Source organism: Clinocottus analis, unplaced genomic scaffold, assembly GCF_023055335.1.
Source record: "Clinocottus analis isolate CAN_PGR_092001 unplaced genomic scaffold, fCliAna1.0.p SCAF_7, whole genome shotgun sequence".
Taxonomy (NCBI): Eukaryota; Metazoa; Chordata; class Actinopteri; order Perciformes; family Cottidae; genus Clinocottus; species Clinocottus analis.
Window position 1 is genome coordinate 18,329,741 of NW_027176229.1, and position 23,182 is coordinate 18,352,922.

Here is a 23,182-nt window from a genome sequence, read left to right on the forward strand (position 1 = left end):
TAGCTTTGATAGACAAATTCTTCTCTCCATCATAGAGACAATAATGATAGGTCTGTTGCATGATGATTATATTTATAGTGCATCAATTGTAAGGGGTGCTTCTGTTTTAACAGGACAGTGCATTAATGTGAGTAGTCTGACCATCAACGTCTGGAAGGATAGAGTGAGTGACATTGTGAATAGAAAGTAACGCTGCACCACAAAATGAGTGTCTGACAATGGAGAAATCTAATCAACATGAGCCACAAATTACTTTCCAGATGGCAAACGCAACTATGGAGACGCATCCTCTCACGGGAGCAGGACGCACTACGTCTGAACCTCTGGAGGACTCTGGAAACTGTAGACGGATCAAAAACCAGAAGCTGGACCTTCGTGTTCTCAGTGACTCTCTCTTCAGTGAGCAGCAGAAGCTGAGCCATGTGTTGGACTGGGCACACAGTTTCCTCAGTAGTGGGTCAGAGGTTCACCACCAATTCTGCAGAGCTGACAACTTGACATTGGCCGATGAAGAGCGGTGGGAAACACAGAAACACATTCCTGCATACATGCATCCATCTGCAGCGAAATACCATCATACTGTCTCCTGTGCTGCAGGTGGTAATGAAGTATTTGGACATTTTCCAGATGATTCCTGCATCCCCTTCTCCTTCATCCCGAAGAGAGAGGAGTACAGAGAAACCCCTGAATACATGAAAAGTGTGGAGCTACAAGAGGCCGCTAATAAACCAAATCTTAGCCAAGACAACAGAGCAAGCAGTCTGTTCATATCTAATCAAGGACACCACACTAACCTATCAGACAGAAAGACAAATCAAACACTTGCAGCAGATGGTGCAACATGCTCCACCAAAGAATCCACATCACGCTGGAGCAATGAGGAGCGCATGGTGTTTGGCTCTGCAAGAAACTTGAAACTGAGTTATGAAAGTGCTGGAGCTCAGTCAAAAAGAGACATGTCGGCACAGCAGATGAAGCTGGGCAGCATCAAAGATGAGGGGAGGGAGAAAACAGAGGATGCTCCGATGGGCAAAAGGAAGGGCAAGATTAATAAAGAGCAAGAATCCAGCTCAACTTTTGCAATACATGCAAATGATAACATGAACAATATTGAGCTTGAGAAGACTTCAGACCTCAATTTTAGCTGTCATGTGAAAATACCACCAACTTTGACTGTATATGAGCGGTACAAGCTTTGTGTGGATCAATTGCATCACCTCAGAGTGAGACAAAGCCAGCATATAGTACCAGGATGCTCCGTAGAGTCACATGCAACAGAGAGAAAGATAGCTGTCGAAACGGCACCACAAAATCCTGAGATTAGACAACATGTTAATAAAGCAGGAAGTAAAATGGAAATCACAGAAATCACCAAAAAGAGGAGTTCATGTGTTATTAAGAAAAAACAAGACAGCTCTCGATACAATAGAAGTAGGGCAACACTTCCTGAACATGGACCAACCAAACATCATGACAATTTGACTGTGAAGGAAACACCTGCAGCCAGGTGTGCTGAGAGGAGATCTGTTGGTGTCATTAACACAACTGTTGAACATCTGGGGACTGTTGATAATGTGTCTGCCGTGGAGGAGAGTGCTGCACTCACCACTCACCCAGGTATTGAATATTATATAGGACGGCAGAATAAAGTGAGATGTTGTTAGATGTTGTGCCACCTGTTACTTGCTAGAGGGTCAGGTCCGTTACCAAATAAACTTTAATTACAGGACAGGAAAGAAAACAATTTAAATTCTAATTATTTCTGTGGTATTTGTCTTTGCCTTTTGTCTCTATCCGGGTTTGTTTCCAGAGAGAATCAGCTGTAATCCAGGCGCAAAGTGTTATCAGAGTGGTGCCAAAGGTCAAAAGATAAAAGTCGGAGGTCAAGCAGCCTCATTGAGACTCTGTGAAAAGTCAAGTGTCTCCCTGTCTTTAACCAATAAAGAAAAAATCCGAAGGTAACAGAAATATTGCCAAATAGGTGCATGACATCAATTTTAATTTTATACTGTACCTTAACACTACAACACAAATATTCATTAAATTGATTAATCCAAAAATACCACAAATAGGGAGACAAAATGATTAGGCCCTCAAAATATCAACCTTTATGTTCTTTTGCATTAGCTCTTAAATTAGTTCCCGGAAAATGTGTATTGTACTTTGCTATTGTGCCACTCTGAACCTGCCCTGTGTGCTGCAGACCTCAGTCATCCGGAGTAAAGAAACACACACCAGAAGATAAAGTGAAACCTACTTCAGCCTGTAGAAATACACACAAATGTCTGTCACCAGAAGAAACACACACACTTCTTTGTGATGAGCCCGGACCAACATCATCAGCTTCGTGTGAGTTCAACACTAAAATTACACACCATAAAAACATGTTTCAAAAAGTTACCAACAAGTCATATAAATTTGAAATATGAAAAGGTTAACAGATGTACTTTTTTTCCTTTTGAGGAAGTTCTGTTTTAAATAAATTTAAATGGGGGAGGAGATTTAAATGTAACTTGTTTTTGATTGATTTCCCGTTTAAACTAAAAAAAAAACCAACCTTAGAATTGTAACCTTTATAGCCAATAACTATTTGTTTGCCTTTTCAGGTGCGTGTCGACGTAAACAAACTGCCAAATACAATGTAAGAAATCCTCATTCCTGTACTTTGTTTGGGATATTGTTCATCTACAATATGATCCCATGTGTCATTGACACTACAATAAGTCAGAATAATTTGTCATTAATAGAACGCTTTGACTTTTGTTTGTGTCGTTGTTACGACCGCCAGCCAGCAGGTGTCCCTGTGAGTGACCGTTGGTCGTGTCTTCCTGATGAGGTGTGGCTGTCCATCCTGTCTCTGCTGCCCCACAGGGATCTGTGCAGAGTGATGCAGGTCTGCAGTCGCCTGCACACACTGGCCACCGATCACACCCTCTGTGAGTCAGCCCGCTGCACTGGTAACCCTTTGGGGCGCTAGGGACGGGAACACTATTTGGCTTTTGTGTGTTAAGCAAGTAAACCTTGCGCTGTTTTACTTCTTGAGCTTCAATTTAAGCACGGTAGTTAATGACATCTGTGTAATGTCCTGCAGTATTTCCACGAAGTGTGTCACAGCACATGGTGTGTTCTCATGATGTAAGTTCTTCCAGTGGTGTACTGTACAACTCCCTAGACAAACACACAGTAAGATAACCCAGACCTGCACCGTCACATGCTCTCATACCCGTACACACACACACACACTGTAGGTCAAAGCCAAAGTTGTGAATCACCAAAACAGGTATGCTGAACATTAAATCTTTCTCTTTCTGAAGGGAGAAATCTGAGGATTGCAAACTCCAAAGTGACAGAGCGGTGGTTACTTTGTGTGGGCGGTCGTCGTCCTCGCAGTCTGTGTCTGTACAGCTGCAGTGGCCTGTCCCTCACCTCCTGTGGGCTGGAGGTGTTTTTCACTTTGTGTAGAAACTTCCTCAAGGTAAAAACTGTCAAAATTGGAACTCAATGGGTCAGGTTAAGATTCTTCATTCCAGATTCTTCATTGATCGTTTGGTGAAAGTTTTTGGATGTTTTCATCACTTGACTTCAAGTGTTTGAGTAGATCCAAACACTTGAGCGTCCGTGTGTGTGTGTAAAATATCTTCCAATTGGAAGGAAAAAAGGCAATTTTGTAAAAGCTTTTGTGATTTGCCAATGAGGTGCGTTTGCTGTTTTTCTATTGACGCTGTGAATTTATTGAGTCGACATCCTGAATCCATCTTTTCATGCAACAGGTTTGAATTCGGTAAAATCTATTGCCATTTCCAGAGTTTCACTGTGGTGTGATTTCCATGCCACATAATATCCATCCTGTAATTTGTTGGTTACAGGAACTCAAGGTCACAAGTTGTACTGGTCCTGGTCTCCACGGTGACCAGGTGCTGCGTCTGGTTGGTCAGCTGTGTCATCATGTGACCAGTGTGGATGTGGGTTGGAGTGGCGCAACAGACACTGGCCTGAAAGCACTGAGTGACTGTGTCCCAGAGTCAGTTTGTGTAAACACACACACACACACACACACACACTCATTGAAAGTGTGCAACTGACATGCAACTCATGCCGTGTTATGGTAAACAAAAAAAAAGTTTAATGTCATACAACATGCACCCTAAGGCTACATGCTTTTATATGGTGAGGTCATGTTATTGTCCAGTGAAAACCATGCATCTCTATATTTATGTTAGTTTTTAGGTTGTAAACGCTTCTTTGTGGGTTCAGATGTGTCTTAAATCAGTATCTTCAAAACCTCACAAGCTACAAAAAAATCCCCCATAAAAAACTTCTCTTGATAGCAGGATTGTGCTCTCATGCTGCATTTGTTCGACACATACTTCTATTGCCTCTAAAATAAACCGTATTACCAGCACACTTAATTACAGAGCGATACAGCACAATACACCATAGCACATGAATGTACAGGAATACACTTAAATGTCAGGAACTTGTTAACCCTTTATTTGTCGTCCCTGTAGGGTGCAACTAAAATCGGTTGTCCTGAACGGCTGTCATGTCACTGATGACCCACTGATGAAGCTTGTTGTGAGGCACAAAGAAAGGTTAGTAAAAGAATATCCATATGTCTTAATTGCTGTCAATAAGCAGCAGGAAATGGTTTTGGTTGTGTGGCAGTATTTGTCATCAAGCTAGAACACATCTTGGTTTACCTCCTCAATGGATTTGACAATCAAATTTATACTTTTACACCTGCCTTATTACAGGATAATCCATCCAAATATGGTCAGGATGTGCACACACAGCTGTTTGTTTCTGTTTGACAGTGTGTTTTCTATTAGTCTGCGCAGATTGGAGGTGTTTGGCTGTCAGTTCCTCACTCCATCCTGTCTACAGAAAGTATACGAGGTACTTTATTTTGAAAAGTCAACACTTTATTTTGAAAGGTAAACATTTGATCTTGAAGGAAGTTGTTCGGAGTAAGACAGATGAAGTTTTATCAGGTAGTTACCGATAGAAACATTGATTTGGTGAAACATATTTCTAATCGATCTCCCCCCGCACATGGTGACATAGTTTAGATGTCGTTTGCACCGCAAAGTGTTTTAAGGCTAAAGCATGACACGCTACTTTTGCTAAAAAAAAAAAAGTTAGATAAGAGACAGTGATGAGCCACGCCTTGAACCAGCCTCGTTTAGAATGTGACACAATCTCCTTATCTTTATATATCTCTTTACGAAACCCAGATTGTCTGTGATATGGATATAACACAACACAACAACAACCACAACAACATGTTTTCCACGACATGTACATATGTCCAGGTTTTCTCTTTCTGTGTGTCAGGTGTGTCCTGGCCTCCAGCATCTTAACATCGGACAGGTGCCAAAAGTAACGGCCCACTGTCTCACAGTGATGACATCACTGCTCAAATGTCTCATTTCACTAAATCTCACTGGACTTCAGCCGGTGAGTTTGTGACTCTAAAATCCCAACTTTGTATGATCAGTAAATGATATTTCTGACAGAATACTCTCTCCATTTGTCTTTACTGTTCCCAGGTCACAGACGCCACAGTGGAAACTTTGCTTCAGAACTGTGTCGAGCTTCAGAGTTTGACCTTCAGCTCCTGTCCAGGAGTCACTGACCTGACAATGCACAGCATCCGTAAATACTCACCCTGTATCAGGTACACAAACTTAAGCTAACATACATGTATCCTAACTTTAACGCCGTGTCGTCTTACCTTATCCCAAAAGAAACAGAAATGTACCAACAGAAGTTACTGGAGGTTTTATTTTAAGCTTGAATCTTGTGTGCCCAGTTTGGTAGCCTTGACTAATGCGGGCTGGACGTCTTGACAGTTAGCCGCTATAGTGTGTGTCAGTCCATGTGTTTGTGTGTCAGATCTCTGGATGTGAGCGGCTGCAAGGCAGTAACGGATGCAGGAGTTCAGTCTCTGGCTCTGGGATGTCGAAGACTTCAGCAGCTGAATCTCAGTTCCACCGGCACGGGAAACAGAGGGTACAACACACGTCACACAACTAACCGAGCCATATATTTTTAGCACTTAAGCTGCGAATAACCTTGTCGCCACATCTCCAGATATCAACGATTAAACTGATGAGGAAAATGTTAAAGTGACTTGCAGAAATGATGTGTGTGACACAGGGTTACTCTGCTGGCAAATTACTGCAGCGGACAACTCCAAACTGTCAAACTTAATTTCTGCCACATCACCTCAGAGACTATACTGAAGCTCTGCAGATGCTGCAAAAGGTAAACACATATCCCTTTGGGACTTTCAGAGGAAATAGCAATTACCAAAACATACAAACTCATTTGCATCTCCACGTTTCTGTCTCTTTAGGTTGAAGGTGCTGCATCTCTACGGCTGTGCACGTCTCCCTGTCGAGAGAGAGATCAGAAAAGTTAACATGACAGTGAAAGTTCAGCCATTGCCCTGACCCTCGTGCACACATCAGCGCACAACTGGACAGACACAAAACACAGGCACAATGTAGCTATGTAGTAGTCGATAAGCTTGAAAAGAATCCAAATAAAGGGACTGACAATTTTACTTGTATTGCATTTATTCCTGTAATATTTCAGTAAGGGGCTAATTGAGACCTCAAGGAGGATTATAACTCATGTGGATATATTTGACGGATGTGAGTTGATCTGAAAGTGTTAAACTGTGTGTTAAGACACTTTCCTCCGACTTTTCCTCTTTTTGCTTTCCTTGAGGCATTCTTTAACTTCTATGTCAGTCACGGAGGTTCAAACACTGTGGTTTAGTCAGGAGTATCCACGTGTTGGAAAAAGAAAAAGATTGTGGAGGAGGGAGGATATAAAAGTCAGTTAGCTGAAGGATTCAGACTGATGCTTTAGTCTACCAGCGAGAAGAATTTTTACAAACATAGAGGAAATAGTTCTCACCAAAAGGAATGCAATTTTAAATTGAACTATTTGACTGTGCGCTACAATTAGCACTTTTCCTATTTTTCTAAAACATTAACAAAGATATTTACAGCAACACAATGGCATCAACAAGGGACGTGAGCATGGAACAACAACGCCTGCTGAGTTCACTCTTTCACCCCCACGATGTGGATCATTCAGGGCGGGTTGACAAAGCTGAATTCTCGACTATTTGTCAGGAGCTCCATGTCCCGTCTCAAGAAGCAGACGGCACATCCGACCGCCTGGACGTCGACAAAGACGGCTCGGTGACTTTGGAGGAGTTCATCAGTGGCTTCAAAGATCGAGAGCAGGTACAAGAAGATGCACCCGAGCCAGAAGAAGAGAATGCATCAGTCATTGTGGAAGAGTTGTCAAACAACAAGGAATATGTCATATACAGGTAAGAAGTCACAAGTATGTTTTAAAAGCAATACATGTAAGTAGAGAAAATGTAGCGTGCAAAGATATGTACTTGACAGCACGTAGGCACACTGTGCACTGCTGTTTGTAAACACAGATTCAAAGTCCGCCCCCTTCTCTCTGGAGGAGAGAGAGAGAGAGAGAGAGAGAGAGAGAGAGAGAGAGAGAGAGAGAGAGAGAGAGAGAGAGAGAGAGAGAGAGGGAGGGAGAGAGAGAGAGTGAATGAAGAGGGGAGCCATTGTTACTGAGACCCAAGCCGTGAATCAGAAGAATGAAACATCATTTTCTGATTGTTTCACGGCAGCTATACGGTTCTAATGCACAGATCAACACATCCACGCCTCCTCATACTCTTAGAGTGAAAGTGCCTGAGTGCCCTTTTTTTTTTAGGAGGGGGGGGGGGGCAGTTCACTTTTGACCTACAGGATTAATCCGACCATGACCTGTTTCGTCACGTCATTTTTTAATGTAATATACATATACATGAATTAATAACAGATATAGTCAAGAACACTGTGTTGAACTTTATACATGCATCCATGTTGTGAGTTTGTCTTTGTTGTTTTTGTTTCTTTGTCTTACTTTTGAGCTCCATGTAATCCAAGTAAGTAAAACATTCATTAAATCCAAACTAAAGTAATTATATTGATTTGAATCAGTTTTACAAACAAATTACAGCATGTACAGCATGTGGTGTGTCACTCCTTATGCATCTCAGGTGTGTTTTAATATGTATTTATCTTGAATAATCTCCGGTCCTATCATTTCTAAAGTTTATTCAAGAACTTTACAGGCTATTAACTTTTCTCCACAATGAAAGCACTTTAATTTGGCCTGAAGCCCAGACCTCCTCTATTGTTGAGTTAAGAAAGGAGTGACACACACACACACACACACACACACACACGCACACGCACACGCACACTGCACACAGGTGCTGACGGCTGGCGCGTCACCTGAGTCAGACACAGCGGCTTCTCTGTCCGTCCAGCTGACTGCTGGCTGAAAACAAACAGGGGACATATTTGGTGAAGACCATCCAGCCGCCGAGGCGTCCACGTTTGAGCGGTTCAGATGGTTGAAAATGGATGACTTCGATCAGACGAGCTGCCGATGCGTAACAGCTGTCGACACGTTCGGATAAGAGCGAAGGAGTCTGGAAGTTGGGAGCTATTGGACGAAAACGTTGGCTTTGCTTAGGACTCCTTGTTTCACTGAGACGCTTCCCTCCCTCCCCACCAGCCAGCCTCTGCCCTCCATCGGGGCGATGAGCGCAGAGGAGCGGGACCGGCTGCGTAACCTCTTCAGCGCCTGCGACGCGCACAACTCGGGGCGGATCGAGAAAGACGAGTTTCTCACCATCTGCGCTGAGCTGCTGGTGCCCGAGGCGGAGGCGGACCGCATATTTAAACGACTGGACGTCGACAACGACGGGACCGTCACCCTGCAGGAGTTCATCAGCGGCTTCCACGAGCGCCACGCAGAGGACATGGATTCGGACGGAGAGGTGTCCGCCGCCTGGGAGAACTTCGAGATGAGACTGGGAGAGCAGGCCAAGTTCATCCCCAGGTGAGCGCAAGTTCATGGCCAGTCAGGGAGCCGGTGCAGTGCAGAGGCTGGGTGTCTTTTATACATATGGAAATTCTTTAGAAAGATATGATTGTGCTCAACCGGGGAGAGCAGTGTGCTAAGTAAAGTTGATGGTGAGACGTCATCGTCGCCACAGGGAAATTAATACATTATGTATTAAAGAGAAATGCATAACCGGTCCAATCATTTAATATGTAACACCTGCAGTCATGGTATTTTAATCTCATGCTGGGGATCAGGACACAGTGACAGTGACTGTGTTGTGTATATGTGTTTAACTTTTCATTGTGGCCCAAAGGTTAATGAATCAGTTATCACGTCTGTTATAATTAGGATGAGATATGTTACACAGCTTTTAACAAATACAAAATTAGATAATAATTGTTTAAGGTATGTTTCAGGCAACACTATATTTGTGCTTCTATGATTATACACCTGTTAATTTACTGATATAGTCCAAATCCTTTAGGAGGGTGAATCTAATTGGGAAGCAACAACTAATGCTCACTGAATGGAACAATGTCCTTACAATTGGAGCAGCCCAGTGACACCGTGTTGTTGTAACGTGTAACAACACAGGTTTCCTCTCAGAAGTCAGTTCAGAATGAATTTCATTTCTGAACAGCCTTTATTGCGTGACTTCTTCCACGGAAGCTAATATAGTTATTTGTACAGTGTATAGTATATTTTGGATGATAGCACCACGTCTAAGTATTACAAAACATAACAAATATGTTTCCAATGTAAAAAAAACAAAAAAACATCATAAATTGATCAACCGTATTCTACTATTAAATATTCCATCACGTCAAATAAAAACACCCCATTGTTATTATTTAACAATAATAATAATGTAGAGTCGTTCATTTGGATAAGCATAAACAATGTGTGATTAACAATATGATTCCATTAGCAATACAGTATACTATCAGCCACATCCATCTGCAGACCTCAGACCAGCGGTTCTCCTTCTTTGCTAAAGAAAGGACCGGTTGTCAGACAGAGAAGACATTCCTCACTTGCTGGAGTGGTCCTACATTAAACCCAAACTAAATCATATTATAAGTGAAATTCTGTCAGTTAATGTCAAGCCTTTTTCTAACTTTGGTCACATAATACAATATGCAGTGTTCTGCGGTCAATTTCCTGTCATTAGATGTTTTATTGGATCGCTTTAGATACTATATGAGAGCAACAGTATACTGCGTTGAGTTGTTTTGTTCTACGTGTCATGACTTTGCTGCTTTTTCTTCATTGAGACCTTTTCTCTAATGAGGCCTCTTGAATCTTTGTATGAATTGAAAAGGACAAACTGGGAAGAATCAGTTGAGACTCAGACATACACCTTTGGTGTCTATTTGATTAGCTGGTGGAGGTGAGGGCACTTTATAACAAATCCAAGCAAACCTTTTGTTCACTTATGATGCAATTGAAGTCCCCAAAATGTTTTTATTCAGTCAGTTCTTCAGGCCTGGCATTAGACTCGTCCTCGTGCTGCTTTGCTGCTGTGACATTGGGACATTGATTACCACAGTGGTGTTGTCTGCTAAATACACCCTTTTATCGTCATGAACTTGCAATCACAGTTACAGGAGTCAGCTGAGTGATGACACGTTGGAAAACAAATCACTTCATCCGAGTGTCTGTTTTTCAGGGAATGAAAGAAGATTTTGTGTGAGCGTAAGATCGAGAGGAAAGAGGACAAAATCAATTACATTCCTATGAGTATTTTTATTGCTGACTGGTGCTGATGAAAGGAGTGTCTTTTGTTTTTAATCTCTCAGCTGATTGAGGCCGGGACTTTTATTCAGTATTGCATAACAACGTGCTCAATCTGCACAAGATGTCCTCTGTTTTAAATCCTCTAGGAACGTTCTTTTGAGAAGTTTCCTTACACATCTGAATACAGTGTGTTTCTTAAGCATGGAAGAAATGTCACCAAAATGTGCAACCCTTTCAGAGGTCTGAAATAGGATTCAAGCTTTTGAGTGTCTTGAAGAAATGCTAAATATCCATTTTTTGCATTTGTGTGTCCCAGCTTTGTCGTAATAGGCATCTCTCAAACCAAAGAGGTACAATTCAGTATGTTTGTCTTGAATTCATGAGAAATTCCTGAAGTAAAAACAAACCGGAAACATAGAAAAACAAGTCAAGATTTTGCAAAGGGAGTAAAACCGTGAGTTTATGGGCAATATGTTTGGTCACTTGTCTTATTCTATTCCCATGTGTCTGTTTGTGTGCGGTTCTTTTCGGATGAGTTTGTGTTTGACACTGTATGAAGTTGCAGCACTCTGTGTGTCACCGTGAGTTATTGACAGACAGTTGGAAGTGTCTATATGCTTTAGCTGTAACAGCCAGTCCGTCCTGTCAGAAGGCGAACCCGCTGTAGACGTATTGAATGCACATCTGCTAACGCGCGGTGACGCAGGATGCTGCATCACTGTAGCATTACAATGGTTTCAGTACAGATTGTATAGCGGTTAAGTTTGTGATTAGCTTATAGACACATCCTTATGGTTTCTGTATGTGTTTGTCTGGTGAACTCTGGTGCATGCTAAGAAGGAGCCACTTGAGCAACTAGCAGGGCCTGGTAGGGACTGATTGTCTCTGATATAATTAACCAATGAGAAAGGCTGCAGCACAGGCTTTCATACAGTGCTTATTAGCTGTCTTGCAGAAAGTTAAATAAGAAGACAGATAACACTCATGTCTCTCATGAGTTTCCTAAAGCGACAGCAAGTCGCTGGTTAGCTTATCTGAGCATAAATAGGGTTATATGCTGGACTATTTATTGACTTGGACTGCTAATGACTTGAGTCTCCAATGGTTGCCTGACAAATATTCCCAGCTAATATATAGTCCAGCTCTATAAACCATAACCTCCATAAAATTCCAAATTGTCATTAAAACACCGTTTTGTTAGCCAAGCTAACATTGTAGATCTGACAAAGCATTGTCAAACAAACTTTTTTTTTAAATCGCAGTTCACCGATCTTAATATCAGGTTCTGTATGAAACAGAACAACCAGGATTATTTAACTCCTTTAAGTCCTAAAATGTTGTTGGGGGAAACACTACTGTCCCATGCTGTTGCTACAGAACAACGCTGATGTTTAATTCTAAATATCTTCCAGGAATGAACAAGCAGCTGCGTTGCACCAGAACATCAGTATGACTGAGCCCCGACTGATAAATCAGTTCGAGAAACTCATCATGAACTTCACCAAAGAGATCAGACAGCAGAACTCAGAGATGGAGAACCTGGCCCTCGCCATCAAACGGTGGGGAACACGCACACATATACACACATATACACACATATACAAACATTCACTTGCATCCTTCAAATTAAATAAAATGAAGACTTTCATCTGACAATAATGTGAAGTCGCAATTCTGGTTTCATCATCATGAATTGAAAACTGTTTGGTAAAAGACAAGCTGCTATTTAAGTAACTGTAATGACATTGGATGAGGTATGGATCCATAAGAGAAGTACCTCCTGTTGACAATGGGACCGCAACAAATAAGCATGTGTTTAAAATTGATAACTGCCTTACGTCTACAGTTATGGAATAACAATGTGCATGATTACACTGTATCGCTGCATGCATCACCGGTGTCTTGCAGAAAACATATTTCTCCATGAAGTCTTGGTGATTTCTTTTAATAGGTTGAGTGAAAAAAAACAGGGTAGGATCAAATGCAACAACAAGATCCTTTGTGTTCAGCAGGAATAGTGACCAGCATCTCATTATCATCATCATTTTGTTAAATTGATGTACAGATTAAGGCCAGTTGGTTGAGTAGCCGGAGCAACATATAATGGTCAAAAAACATTTGGTTGAAGCTATTCATCTGATCTTCATAAAATCTAATGTTGTTGAAAGCTGCAGCTTTCAGTAATATGAAGACCTGACAGTAAATAGCATATTAAATAGAGCAAGGTCTTTTTTTAATTATATTTAATGGATGGATAGTGAAGTTATCCTGTTATTGTTTTGCAGAGCACAGGACCAGGCTTCTATGCAGCTCAGTGAAATGGAAGAAGAGATGGACCAACGCATTCATGCTGCGGAGAGAAAATCACGAGAACAGGTGGGACAAAACTCAGACACAAATCCCCGAAAACCCCAGACCATCACTCTCTGAGCATGTTTTAATATTCTTGGCTCACATGTTTGTTTCTCCGGAGTTAGACAGAAGCGATAAGCAGGTTTGCGTTTGTTCAGCTCCTCCCTCATATCAAATAAACGTAAGCGGCTGAATATCAGATTACTCATCCAAACACAGACACGCCTGCTGATCAGCTGATTTACAACACCGTGGATCCCAGATATGAAACAGTAGAAAGATGGAGGTGCTGGATTATGGTTTTGCACCCAGCGTTTGATGTGAGAAAAAGATGACCTATAAAGAATCAGGGTGCATACTTGCTGACATTCCAGCACTGTGGATCCATAGAATATGCAAATTCAGGTATAACCAAAATTAGAGAAATCTAATTTAAGGATGATTTAAATCAATTGATGTCATTGTGTGCTGCTGACCGCTGTCAATAATGAGTCAGGCATATATTACTGGAACAGTAATTTCATTAAAGTGTGTTTGTCTTCTTAGCCTTTGTTTTCAATTTTTTATCACAAATTATAAACTACTGGATTGTGAGTTTTATGAAAGCTGTAATCTGGTGAAACCCATGAAACAGTGTGAAACGATAAAGACCTGATAGCAATAGTTAGCTTTCCATGACATCAGGTGAAAAGTGAAAACGACCCACTTTGTGACAGAACAGTGCGGATCACTTGTGTGTGATTTATTTAACTTCTATTCATTTAATCTTGAATCTTATCTTTGGCCCTGAAGTTTCTTTCGAGCTTGTGCGGGACCATAAATGTTGTTTTATCACCGTGTATGTCAACTTATGTAAGTGTACCTACTCCTCTAACTCAGTTGCTGCTGTTTGTTTTGTGTTTCGTGCATGCAGACATGTTCTGACACCTATAAGAGAGGTCTTTATTTTTAGACCCTCTAGATAGACTGTTGCTGATATTGATTCCCGAGCGGCCCCCATCATTGGTTTTAAACACTGCCTTACAATAGTCAGAGATTAATGTGTCACAGATGTTACATAACTGTAGAGAAAGCAAACACACATGCAAATGTTCATAAACTGTCATACTAAAGCAAATAATTATTCAATGTATTGTTGTTTGTTTGTCTTTGAAGGAGAAAAGGCGAACAGAGGCTGCACTGAGTGAGTTACGGAGAAGTTATGAAACTGAAGTGTGTGAGCTGCAGTGTAAGATCCAGAAGATGCAGATGGTAAATGTTTCACCTCTTTGACTGCACTTCATTCACAACACACCATCAACACTGTGGGTCAATACAGACTCCAGCAGTCACAAGATTTAAGATATTGTTGTTGCCATATGCACAGATAGCAGACTATATTCTGCTCAGTGTCATGTAGCAAGATAATAAGCAATGAGTGTCTCACACTCACTTTTAATGGCTCACATAAGGACTGCAACGCTGCACAGAAACTTGCGTTTTACAAATTTCGATGCAAACAGAAACATGCCTCTTGAAAGTTGAGTGTAATGTGCATTTTGGGACACAGTTCTACCGAATGGTGGGAAATAGAGTCCTGTATGATCAACACTGACTGCTTTCACAAGAAGCTGAACCAAGAATGATTTATATTCCACTCATGAAGAACACACTAAATGTCAGCCGGACTCACGTCAAATGACATTAATCTTAAATATGTGAACTCGTTCTTCAGATCGAAGAGAAGTACAAGAACATCACTGTGAAAGATGAGAGTCCAGCGTTAAGGAAGAAGATCAATGAGCTGACACTGGTGAGACTGAATGTTCCTCCACTCGGTGATGAATGTCAGTGAATTGTGTTCTTACTTTTCTCTCAGCTCCTACTTTCCAGCCCACTCAGACTCTTTCTCTCTGCAGGAGAACCAGCGGTTAAAACAGGAGCTGATGAAGTCTCAGACCAAAGTTGCCTGTCTGCGCAGTGAGATGGACTCGCTGAAGACGGAGCTGACCGATCAAAGCATCAGCTCTGAACGGTGATCTTATTAGATTGTGATATGGGTTTGTTCACTTCTCTCTGCTGTGGGTTAAGGTTTACACTTTCTTGAAGTTTCAGTTTGTTGTTGAGTTAAATTTCAATCCTTTTTGCATTTTTTTTTTTGTTTCTTGTTGAATTTTCCTTGGTATTCTCGGCCTCGACTGATCGTGCAGTCGGGGATGCATTTTTTTGTATTCTCATAGTGAAAACACGATCTCTGTCTCCATGCATACACATTCTTTGACTCCAGTGTAAACTCTAAAAGTCTAAACCGACAATTACTGGGTTGTAGAACAGGTTTTATATTTATTTTCTTACATCTCCTTTCAATATTTTTGTGAACTCCAGAGTAACAGATATTCTTCTCCCTCACATGAAGTAAGCTCCACTGTTGAGGTATTTTTTCTGCAGAGCAACAGAGATTGACAGAGAGACAGAGGCCGCCACCATCCCTCTGATGGTGCATTTGTTCCTGGGGGGTGTATTCATTTTGTCTCAGCTGAAACAGGATATCCTGGAGTGACTGCACACACACAATTACTTCTTCATGAGCAGTACTTAGCAACAGCAGAAGCGACAGGTCACCAGCAGGATGATACTCCGCCTCCTCCTCCTTTGAGGTGTCTCATGTTAGTCATAAATTGTCTTACGTTAGTCATAAATTGCATTATGTTCGTCATACATTGCCTTATGTTAGTCATAAATTGTCTCATGTTAGTCATAAATTATGACTAACATGTTTCACTTAACACTAAAATCTGTTTTCAGTGACACAAAGGACATGGCCGACAACAATTCACAGACTTTGAAAACTGACAATATCCCAATTAAAGTCAGTAAAACTAAAATGGGTCATATCTCTCATCCTATTTCTTGTGAGTTTTTAAAGTCTGTGAATGGTTGTCGGCCATGTTGTGTGCAGGGTGTCCTTTTTCTCACTTTAAAGAGATTTTCACTGTCAATAAGTCAGGTTTCGAGAGGTGTGATTGCTCTTTTGGTTTATATTCATAACAATAAACAAATGTTGATGTGTTGCTGCAGAGACGAGGAGCTGATGAAACACTTCTCTGATGAGCGAGACATCCTGGAGAGCCAGATCGATATTCTGCAGTAAGTCAGACACTAACTAATGTTAGTATGTATGAGAGGTTGTCTAATAGAGATGGGAAGAGATCTCGCTGTACTCAAAAATAATTTACATTCGAGACTGAAAAAGAACATATTTTGGAGAATAACATTGTTTTTAATACTGATGATTTCTCTTTCTGTGTGGATAGGACGGCCAACAGGAAGCTGCATGACAGCAACGATGGCCTGAGGACTGCCTTGGAGAGGACCAGCAGGGTAAAGCTGCACAGTTAACAGAATAATAATCACAATTCAAAACTAGTTTAGTTTTCAAATTGAAGGTCGCTGAAGATATTTCATCCTCTTGGTTGGTAAAGTCCATATAAAGTTGGTATTCTAAAGCTTCTTAAATAGTCAGTTTCCTTTTTGGGTCATTCGACTTGGCTTATGTTGCTTATAGTTGAGCTTCAACCTTTTTTTTTTGTACAATTGCGGTTGTGGTTTGCGAGACAATAAAGTTGATTTGCATTCTAATAGACCTCATCACCAACATTGATTCATCAGGTGTTACTTCAGCTTCAGCTAAAACTGTCTCGCTAGATTAAATATGTATGCTGTGTTATATTGTTCAGCAAAACTATCACAATATGACTATTTGCCAATTTCAGGCAGCCATGAAATGATGGCCAACTAAATCTGAATTGCTGTTGTGTTACAGTCGAGTAACATTGGATGTCTAGGAGAACTAAAGGAGAGAAGCAGAAGTAAAAGCATTTGCTACACATCCCCTTATGCACTGATGGATCGGTAAGACCTGCAAACAAAGCAGATGGTTAGCAATTGTTTAGAAGTCTCTAGTCTACCTTTATATGTGTTTAGATATCAACATGTGTTCTGCTCCTCGGGTGAGTGCTAATCTTTTAGTATGTATGCATGTTATTATGATTGTATTCCTAAAGCATTTAAATTCATCCTTTGAGAAACTGTCAGGACTGTTGAGCACTTACAGTTCATCATTATCAGGACAGAAGTCCAGTGTTGAACAGTAGATTTAGGAGAATTAAATGGTTAGCACCTTTATAGGTTTTATTTCAGTACAGAGGACAAAACTATGCCTTTAAAGTAAATGTTGAATGTGCTGAGAAATGTGTTTTAATGAGCTGTCCAAGGAGATGGGCTAAGAAGTTGAACCACGTGATTCTGTGGTGTTAAGGGGTTTTATGGGTAATGGTTTATCTCAATGTGTAAAGGAGGATGATATAAATTACATTTATAATGACATCTTAATAAGAGGTGGAACTGCAACTGCAATAAAGTATTTTAGCATTATCAGTATAAGAGGTACATGACAACGTTATGCACACACATTCATAGGCTACACACACTGTCCTTGGGCTGAGCCCCACAACAACTAAGATGAATACCATAACCCCCCAAGAAAATACTACTTGTGATAGGTCTCTTTTTAATTTTGTTTCACCTTGTGTTTTGTTTCATGGATTTTTTTTCTGGACTTCTTCCTCAGGTTCGGCCAGCGTATGGATGACTTGCCTGTGTACACCCGCCGGCCCAGCTGTGACAGTCTGGCCTTGGCCATGTGCGACCCAGGCCTGAGGCGCAAGCACAGCAGTGAGTGCGAGGAGGACAGCCTGCCTGAGCTCTACGTGGACAGCGGCCTGTCGACACTCAGAGGTTCCCACGGAGGCTACGACTCGGAGCAGGAGGCAAAAGGTCGAGAAGAAGAGGAAGAGAAAGAGACGGAGGAGAAGAGAGAGGAGCGTGACAGCAAGGATAGCGTGACAACAGAAAACTTTGACGCTGAGGTGAGACGAGAAGAGACACGTGGACGTGCCCATCGATACTGCTGCATTGCAGTATTTGTTTGAACAAGATCCAAACAAATACTGCCCAATGCCATCATAGCAACATGCTCACAATGACAACGATGATTCGATGATGCAGTGTCATGTTAATCACGACCCCCTTTCACTGTTTAAGCATGCTCACCTTTGCTTAGTAGCAGGGCTGCAACCTGTCCTTGTTAATACATCTGTCAATTATTTTCTCTATTCATCAATTAGTTGTTTGGCCTATAAAATGTCAGAAACGCTGTTCAGTGTTTTCCAAATATACGGTTACGTTCACAAAGGAGTACATAAAACCAGAAGATATTCACATTTGAAGAATCAAAAGAATTGTGACTTAAAATAAAGAAACTACTCAATCCGATTCATTGATTATCAAAGTAGTTGCAGATAATTCAATAGTTGACAACTTATCGATTAATCTTCGTAGTCCTACTGAGTGCCAAGAGTTTAAATATGTTGTACTGTTGCTATTTTTAGACTTTCTCATGTCTGAGTACATTGTTGTGTTAATGTCTGCTACTGTGTGCCTACATAACAGCCGGCAGAGACTCAGGACGGTGAGTCGGCATTCGGGTCAGACAGCAGCTCAGTTTTGGATTGGAAGCCATGTGAACCCATCAGTGAGACCGAAACCCCAGCCCCAACGACACGAAGAGCCCTGACTGCCATCAGTGTTCAGGTGAGAGAGAGAAGAGATTTGGTCTTTTTTTTCAGGACAAACTTTAAAGTTTTATCTCCACAACCAGTTTAGCAAACTCATCAGTATGTCCTTTTCTTATCAAAACACTTTTATATTGTGTACATTGCAATCTCTAGTTGTTGCTAGTGGGGCTTAAGAGTGTGTTGTATGTATGTTTTAAAACTTCCTGGCCTGCAGTGAGCCATACATTCCCCTTCGCTATATGTGAACAGAATTTGTGATGGACAGAGGTACAAATAAGAAAAGCAACAATTGTAAAATAGAGGAAGAAACATATTTAACATTAAGAAAATGTGCAGGATTCAAATGCAGCCAAGTTACCAGTGTTGCATGCCTCTTCCTTATCTTCGCTCTGCCTCCCTGTCCCTTCTCCAGAGGGAGGGCAGCGACAGCATGGACCTGGGCTACATGGCTTCAGAGAAGGCCTACAGGATTGTGCTGGCTGGAGACGCTGCTGTGGGAAAGTCCAGTTTCCTGCTTCGCCTCTGCAAGAACGAATTCAAATTAAACTCCAGCGCTACACTGGGTGAGTTGGCAAACCCAAAGCCAACTGTTTGGCAATCTTATGTTGGCTTATGCTAGCTTCATTGTCTTGTTCTCTCTTCCTTTGCCTGTCAAATCGAGGCAAAAAAACATATTTCCCAAGATTTGCTCAATGATGGATTACAAATTGTTTTCTCCATATGAGGCATGAAGTCATAGTCTTCTTTAAATATTGAGTTAATCTAATAATGCACTGCCCCTGAGCAAGGCTGAGACTGCTTAGTAAGATGTGTCTTTTCTCTAGTACTCACGGTGGTTGTGTCTTCTTTGTGTGTTCAGGAGTGGATTTCCAGATGAAGACTCTGGTTGTGGACGGAGAACCTGTTTCACTACAACTATGGGACACTGCAGGACAAGAAAGGTGTGTGTGTGTGTGTGTGTGTGTGTGTGTGTGTGTGTGTGTGTGTGTGTGTGTGTGTGTGTGTGTGTGTGTGTGTGTGTTTGTGATATGTTTGTTACCTCACAGATGTATTCCTAAGAGTTTTTATCATATGTGATGTGTTCCTGAAAATACACTAATTTACACACACAGCAGTGCTGAAGGACATTCTGTATGTATCCTATCATAACCAATAAGTATAATACAGGTCATATATTATTGTGTCTATCTTGAATCATTTCCTCCCCTCATCTCAGGTTTCGCAGCATTGCAAAGTCGTATTTCCGCCGGGCAGACGGTGTGTTGCTGCTGTACGACGTCACCTGTGAGAAGAGCTTTCTTAATGTTCGAGAGTGGGTGGACATGATCGAGGTAATGCAATACTCTGCTGAAATGTCGCTGACTGATATTGATTGTGTTTGGCAAAGACGTTTCAGACCTCAGCAGAATATTATTCTAAGGTAAAAAGTAAAAGTGTGTCACATACTCATTTGAATATCAAACTAAGTGATCTTGCTTTTCTCTCATTTTACATGCAGCAGATATGTAAGTGTTGGATGTACACTGTTTGGATTGCGCTCTGCTGTTATACCGGGGGCATGCTGACATTTATGTGGCTTTTGATGTATGCATGCTTTTTGTGTATGTCATGTGTTTTTTATATAATGCACTATGTGCCCTCTGTGGTGTTTAATGTCAAACTAATGGTTTTAGTTGTTTCAAATGAATTCAGCACTTTAATTATGTTATCAACATGCTGCAAAGTATGTATACAGCGGTTGACAGTATTTATAATATAGGTATTCTGCAATATTTGGTTTTCCTTTTCATTTGTTACTTTATATTTCATATTTTATCTTTTTCTTTTTGTTTGCATAGCAGGATGTGTCCCAGGAGGATATTCCCATCATGCTTGTGGGTAATAAGTGTGATCTTAGACAAGATACGGCAAACTGTGTTCCTTCCAGCTATGGAGAAAAACTGGCCATGGTAATGACAAATAAACACCATCAATTTATTTTTACAATACTGGAACAAACAAAAGACTGTAAATACTAAATGTTTCATTGTGAACTGTCATATTATATTTGAATGAGCCTACATACAACAACTTAACTGTTATATTGGTTTAATCAAAGTGTCATCTGAGAACTTCAGCTGAGAACGTACTCGCTGGACAATTCATCCAATAAAAAGTCATTTTTTTACATTATGACATTATACATTATGACTGGCAATCAACAGAAATATGTGATTAAAAATGTATTATTTCCCTTATTCACCCAACAGACATACAACACTCTGTTCTGTGAAACTAGTGCCAAAGAGGGCTCCAACATCCTGGAGGCTGTGCTGCATCTGGCCAGGTGAGATACAGCTGATTCTCTTACAAGTTGGTGTATTTTTAAGTCTGAAGTTTTACCACGTAGGAGACATTTTAGTTGTTAAAAACAGGTGCAATGGATAAATAATTATTTTTCTTCCATTTATTTCGGATCAGGGCCTGTGTGTTGTATGAGCAGGCTAATTGGCATGGCTTAGTGTAGTGGGGCTAAAATGTCTGCCAAGAGAAAGATCACCAGGACTACCTTAAAAGTAGTTATGAACAGCAAACACGTTATGCCAAGTTTCTAATTGGGACCTTTGCTGCCCTCTAGTGTGTCAAAATTAGACCAACATTATTGCTGCAAGGGGAAACTAACATGGAGGTTAAAGGTGCACCGTGGAGCTTCCTTCTAAATAAACAAAAGGTTTTTATTCAGTGTTACCCACCAAAACACAATTTGAGTATCTTTGAGGTGAGACAAATATGTCGAATGCATTTCTTTCCTTATAAAAACATTTGCAAATCCACATTTTTTAATCTTTTAAATTCTGCATTGTTGACATTTATGTTTACTTCCAAGCTCCTAGTCTTCTTCTTTTCTGTTTTGCCTGGAGCATTGCAGAATGTCTTGGCATGTTACTGCCAACTATTGGTGTGTGAAACTGGGACCCACTCATAGATATACAGCCTCATAGAGCTGCGTGAGGTCAATTCCTTCACAATAAACCTTTATATCGGTCTCAGTTGGCAAGTTCTCTATTCTCCTTTTGCCTATTGCCTACGGAGCGTTCTCCTCCAGTATGTATTAGTATAATTTGATTGAGGTCTGCTGACCTCTGTGAGCAGTAATGTAATTGATCGATCCCTGAGGACAAAGGATTGGCAGCTACATAACAAAACATATTACTGTAAATGTAAAATACTGTATGTTTTAGTATGAGACTTTCCTCCTTAAATTTCATGTTTCACCTGTTCCTCTTTTCTTTCCACCCCATAGGCAGGTAACCAAACAGGCTGCATTTGATGACAAAAGTCACTATCAGTCGCTGCCCAAATTGGATGCTCCCGGGAAGAAACCAAACTTCTCGTGCTGCACCTGATCAAACCCATCAGAGCTGGACCTTTTCACAGGTGATTAAAGGACTGCAAATGCAAAAAAACAACAACTGCCAAAACAGGAATGAGACATAATCTCTGCAGAAGTATAGCAACAGGAACAAACCATTGTTGTGAATAATCAACACAATTAAACATATGGACTAAGGGAGCAAGCGATCATGGGATCCCAGCAGAATACTCACAACTTCTCACACCTTGTCATTGAAGGATATTTATACATGAAATATTAAGATGTATTTCAGCCACAACTGGAGTTTGAACTGTGAGTTAATTTATAAACGTTGAAGTCAGTGCAAACTTCTTGCCATGTGAAAGTTATGTTTATTTTGTGTTATGCTGTGACACGTGTTTGCATAAGTTCCTTCCACATGTGGTTTGCATAGATTTCTGGCGCCTGGGGAGATGCTCTATGCAAATCATGGAAAGAGAAAGACTGAGTGTGAGATGTGTAAGAAGGATTTGAAAGTGAAGCCAGGTATATGAGCATGATTGTAAAGAGACATAAGTATGTGATGCTGGCAAATACCGGCATATGAGGACAGATTCCAGCATATTGTAATGGTGAGAAAAGAAGACGAATAAGAAAAGATTCTTGTCTGTTATTAACTGTGGCACTTTGATAATTACCCTGGAGTTGTGTTAGCATCATTGCTGGTTTGCAATGATCTGCATCCTGTTTGTGACCGAAAAGAAAGAAGACATTTGTTGTTTGCGCCACCCTGAATGTCAAACTATATTGTAAAGTAAACTGCATCAATGGCCGACATTGAGACACTTAGAATTCTGGGAAAACTTAAAGCAAGTGCCTCATCTTTGTTCATATACAATGAACCCTGGTGCAATGTGTTATTGTACGGAATGAGACTTCATGCTGATGTCACAATCCACAGTCTTTGTTATTTTACCCCACAGTGTTACATTTCTTTTCCTTTGACTTCCCATTGGGGATGATTGTTATAGATGTTTTATGACTGGAGCTGAACATAATTATAGAAGATCATTCCCAGTGTTCACAAATGTTTCGGATAACTTCTGTCATTTTATTTTCTGGTATGTTAACTCAAATTAGGTAAGCATAAAAGTGATGTGGCGGAAAGCAGAGTCTTTATTTGTATCACTCATACATG

The 23,182-nt window shown here is 40.8% G+C and overlaps 2 protein-coding genes and 1 long non-coding RNA gene across 4 annotated transcripts; all 3 read left to right on the plus strand.

Annotated features, from left to right (window-relative positions):
- Positions 1 to 1,868: 1,868 nt before the first annotated feature.
- On the plus strand, positions 1,869 to 2,641 carry LOC137804944 (uncharacterized). Its single transcript, XR_011080187.1, has 3 exons — positions 1,869 to 1,958; positions 2,204 to 2,349; positions 2,607 to 2,641. It is a non-coding gene; the product is annotated as an uncharacterized lncRNA (long non-coding RNA).
- A 246-nt stretch (positions 2,642 to 2,887) lies between these two features.
- LOC137805222 (F-box/LRR-repeat protein 20-like) lies at positions 2,888 to 6,055 on the plus strand. The gene is made up of 8 exons (XM_068605029.1): positions 2,888 to 2,957; positions 3,315 to 3,475; positions 3,867 to 4,021; positions 4,509 to 4,592; positions 4,830 to 4,896; positions 5,335 to 5,457; positions 5,550 to 5,677; positions 5,896 to 6,055. The coding sequence occupies exons 1-8, from the start codon at positions 2,888 to 2,890 to the stop codon at positions 6,053 to 6,055; spliced, it is 948 nt and encodes a 315-aa protein (XP_068461130.1).
- Positions 6,056 to 8,638: 2,583 nt separating this feature from the next.
- rasef (RAS and EF-hand domain containing) lies at positions 8,639 to 22,355 on the plus strand. Of its 2 annotated transcripts, none has more exons than XM_068566245.1 (17): positions 8,639 to 8,940; positions 12,096 to 12,242; positions 12,969 to 13,059; positions 14,191 to 14,286; positions 14,750 to 14,827; positions 14,934 to 15,049; positions 16,093 to 16,161; positions 16,329 to 16,395; positions 16,838 to 16,926; positions 17,645 to 17,942; positions 18,526 to 18,666; positions 19,063 to 19,213; positions 19,510 to 19,591; positions 19,867 to 19,981; positions 20,489 to 20,599; positions 20,900 to 20,976; positions 21,934 to 22,355. In XM_068566245.1, exons 1-17 carry the CDS (start codon positions 8,639 to 8,641, stop codon positions 22,034 to 22,036), a joined length of 2,133 nt encoding a protein of 710 aa, XP_068422346.1. In that variant the 3' UTR covers positions 22,037 to 22,355. The 2 variants fall into 2 exon arrangements, with proteins under 2 accessions (XP_068422346.1, XP_068422347.1); XM_068566246.1 differs by having other exon boundaries at positions 20,492 to 20,599.
- Positions 22,356 to 23,182: the final 827 nt, after the last annotated feature.

What these genes read in the sequence shown, in the direction of transcription:
- LOC137805222 (XM_068605029.1), top strand. Translation starts at nt 2,888, where the DNA reads ATGCAGGTCTGCAGTCGCCTGCACACACTGGCCACCGATCACACCCTC. An exon ending in GTTGTGAGGCACAAAGAAAG is followed by an intron (nt 4,593 to 4,829) that starts GTTAGTAAAAGA and finishes GTTTTCTATTAG; the next exon opens with TCTGCGCAGATTGGAGGTGT. An exon ending in GTCTACAGAAAGTATACGAG is followed by an intron (nt 4,897 to 5,334) that starts GTACTTTATTTT and finishes TCTGTGTGTCAG; the next exon opens with GTGTGTCCTGGCCTCCAGCA.
- rasef (XM_068566245.1), top strand. Translation starts at nt 8,639, where the DNA reads ATGAGCGCAGAGGAGCGGGACCGGCTGCGTAACCTCTTCAGCGCCTGC. An exon ending in AGATCCAGAAGATGCAGATG is followed by an intron (nt 14,287 to 14,749) that starts GTAAATGTTTCA and finishes CTCGTTCTTCAG; the next exon opens with ATCGAAGAGAAGTACAAGAA. An exon ending in TGACTGCCATCAGTGTTCAG is followed by an intron (nt 18,667 to 19,062) that starts GTGAGAGAGAGA and finishes TCCCTTCTCCAG; the next exon opens with AGGGAGGGCAGCGACAGCAT.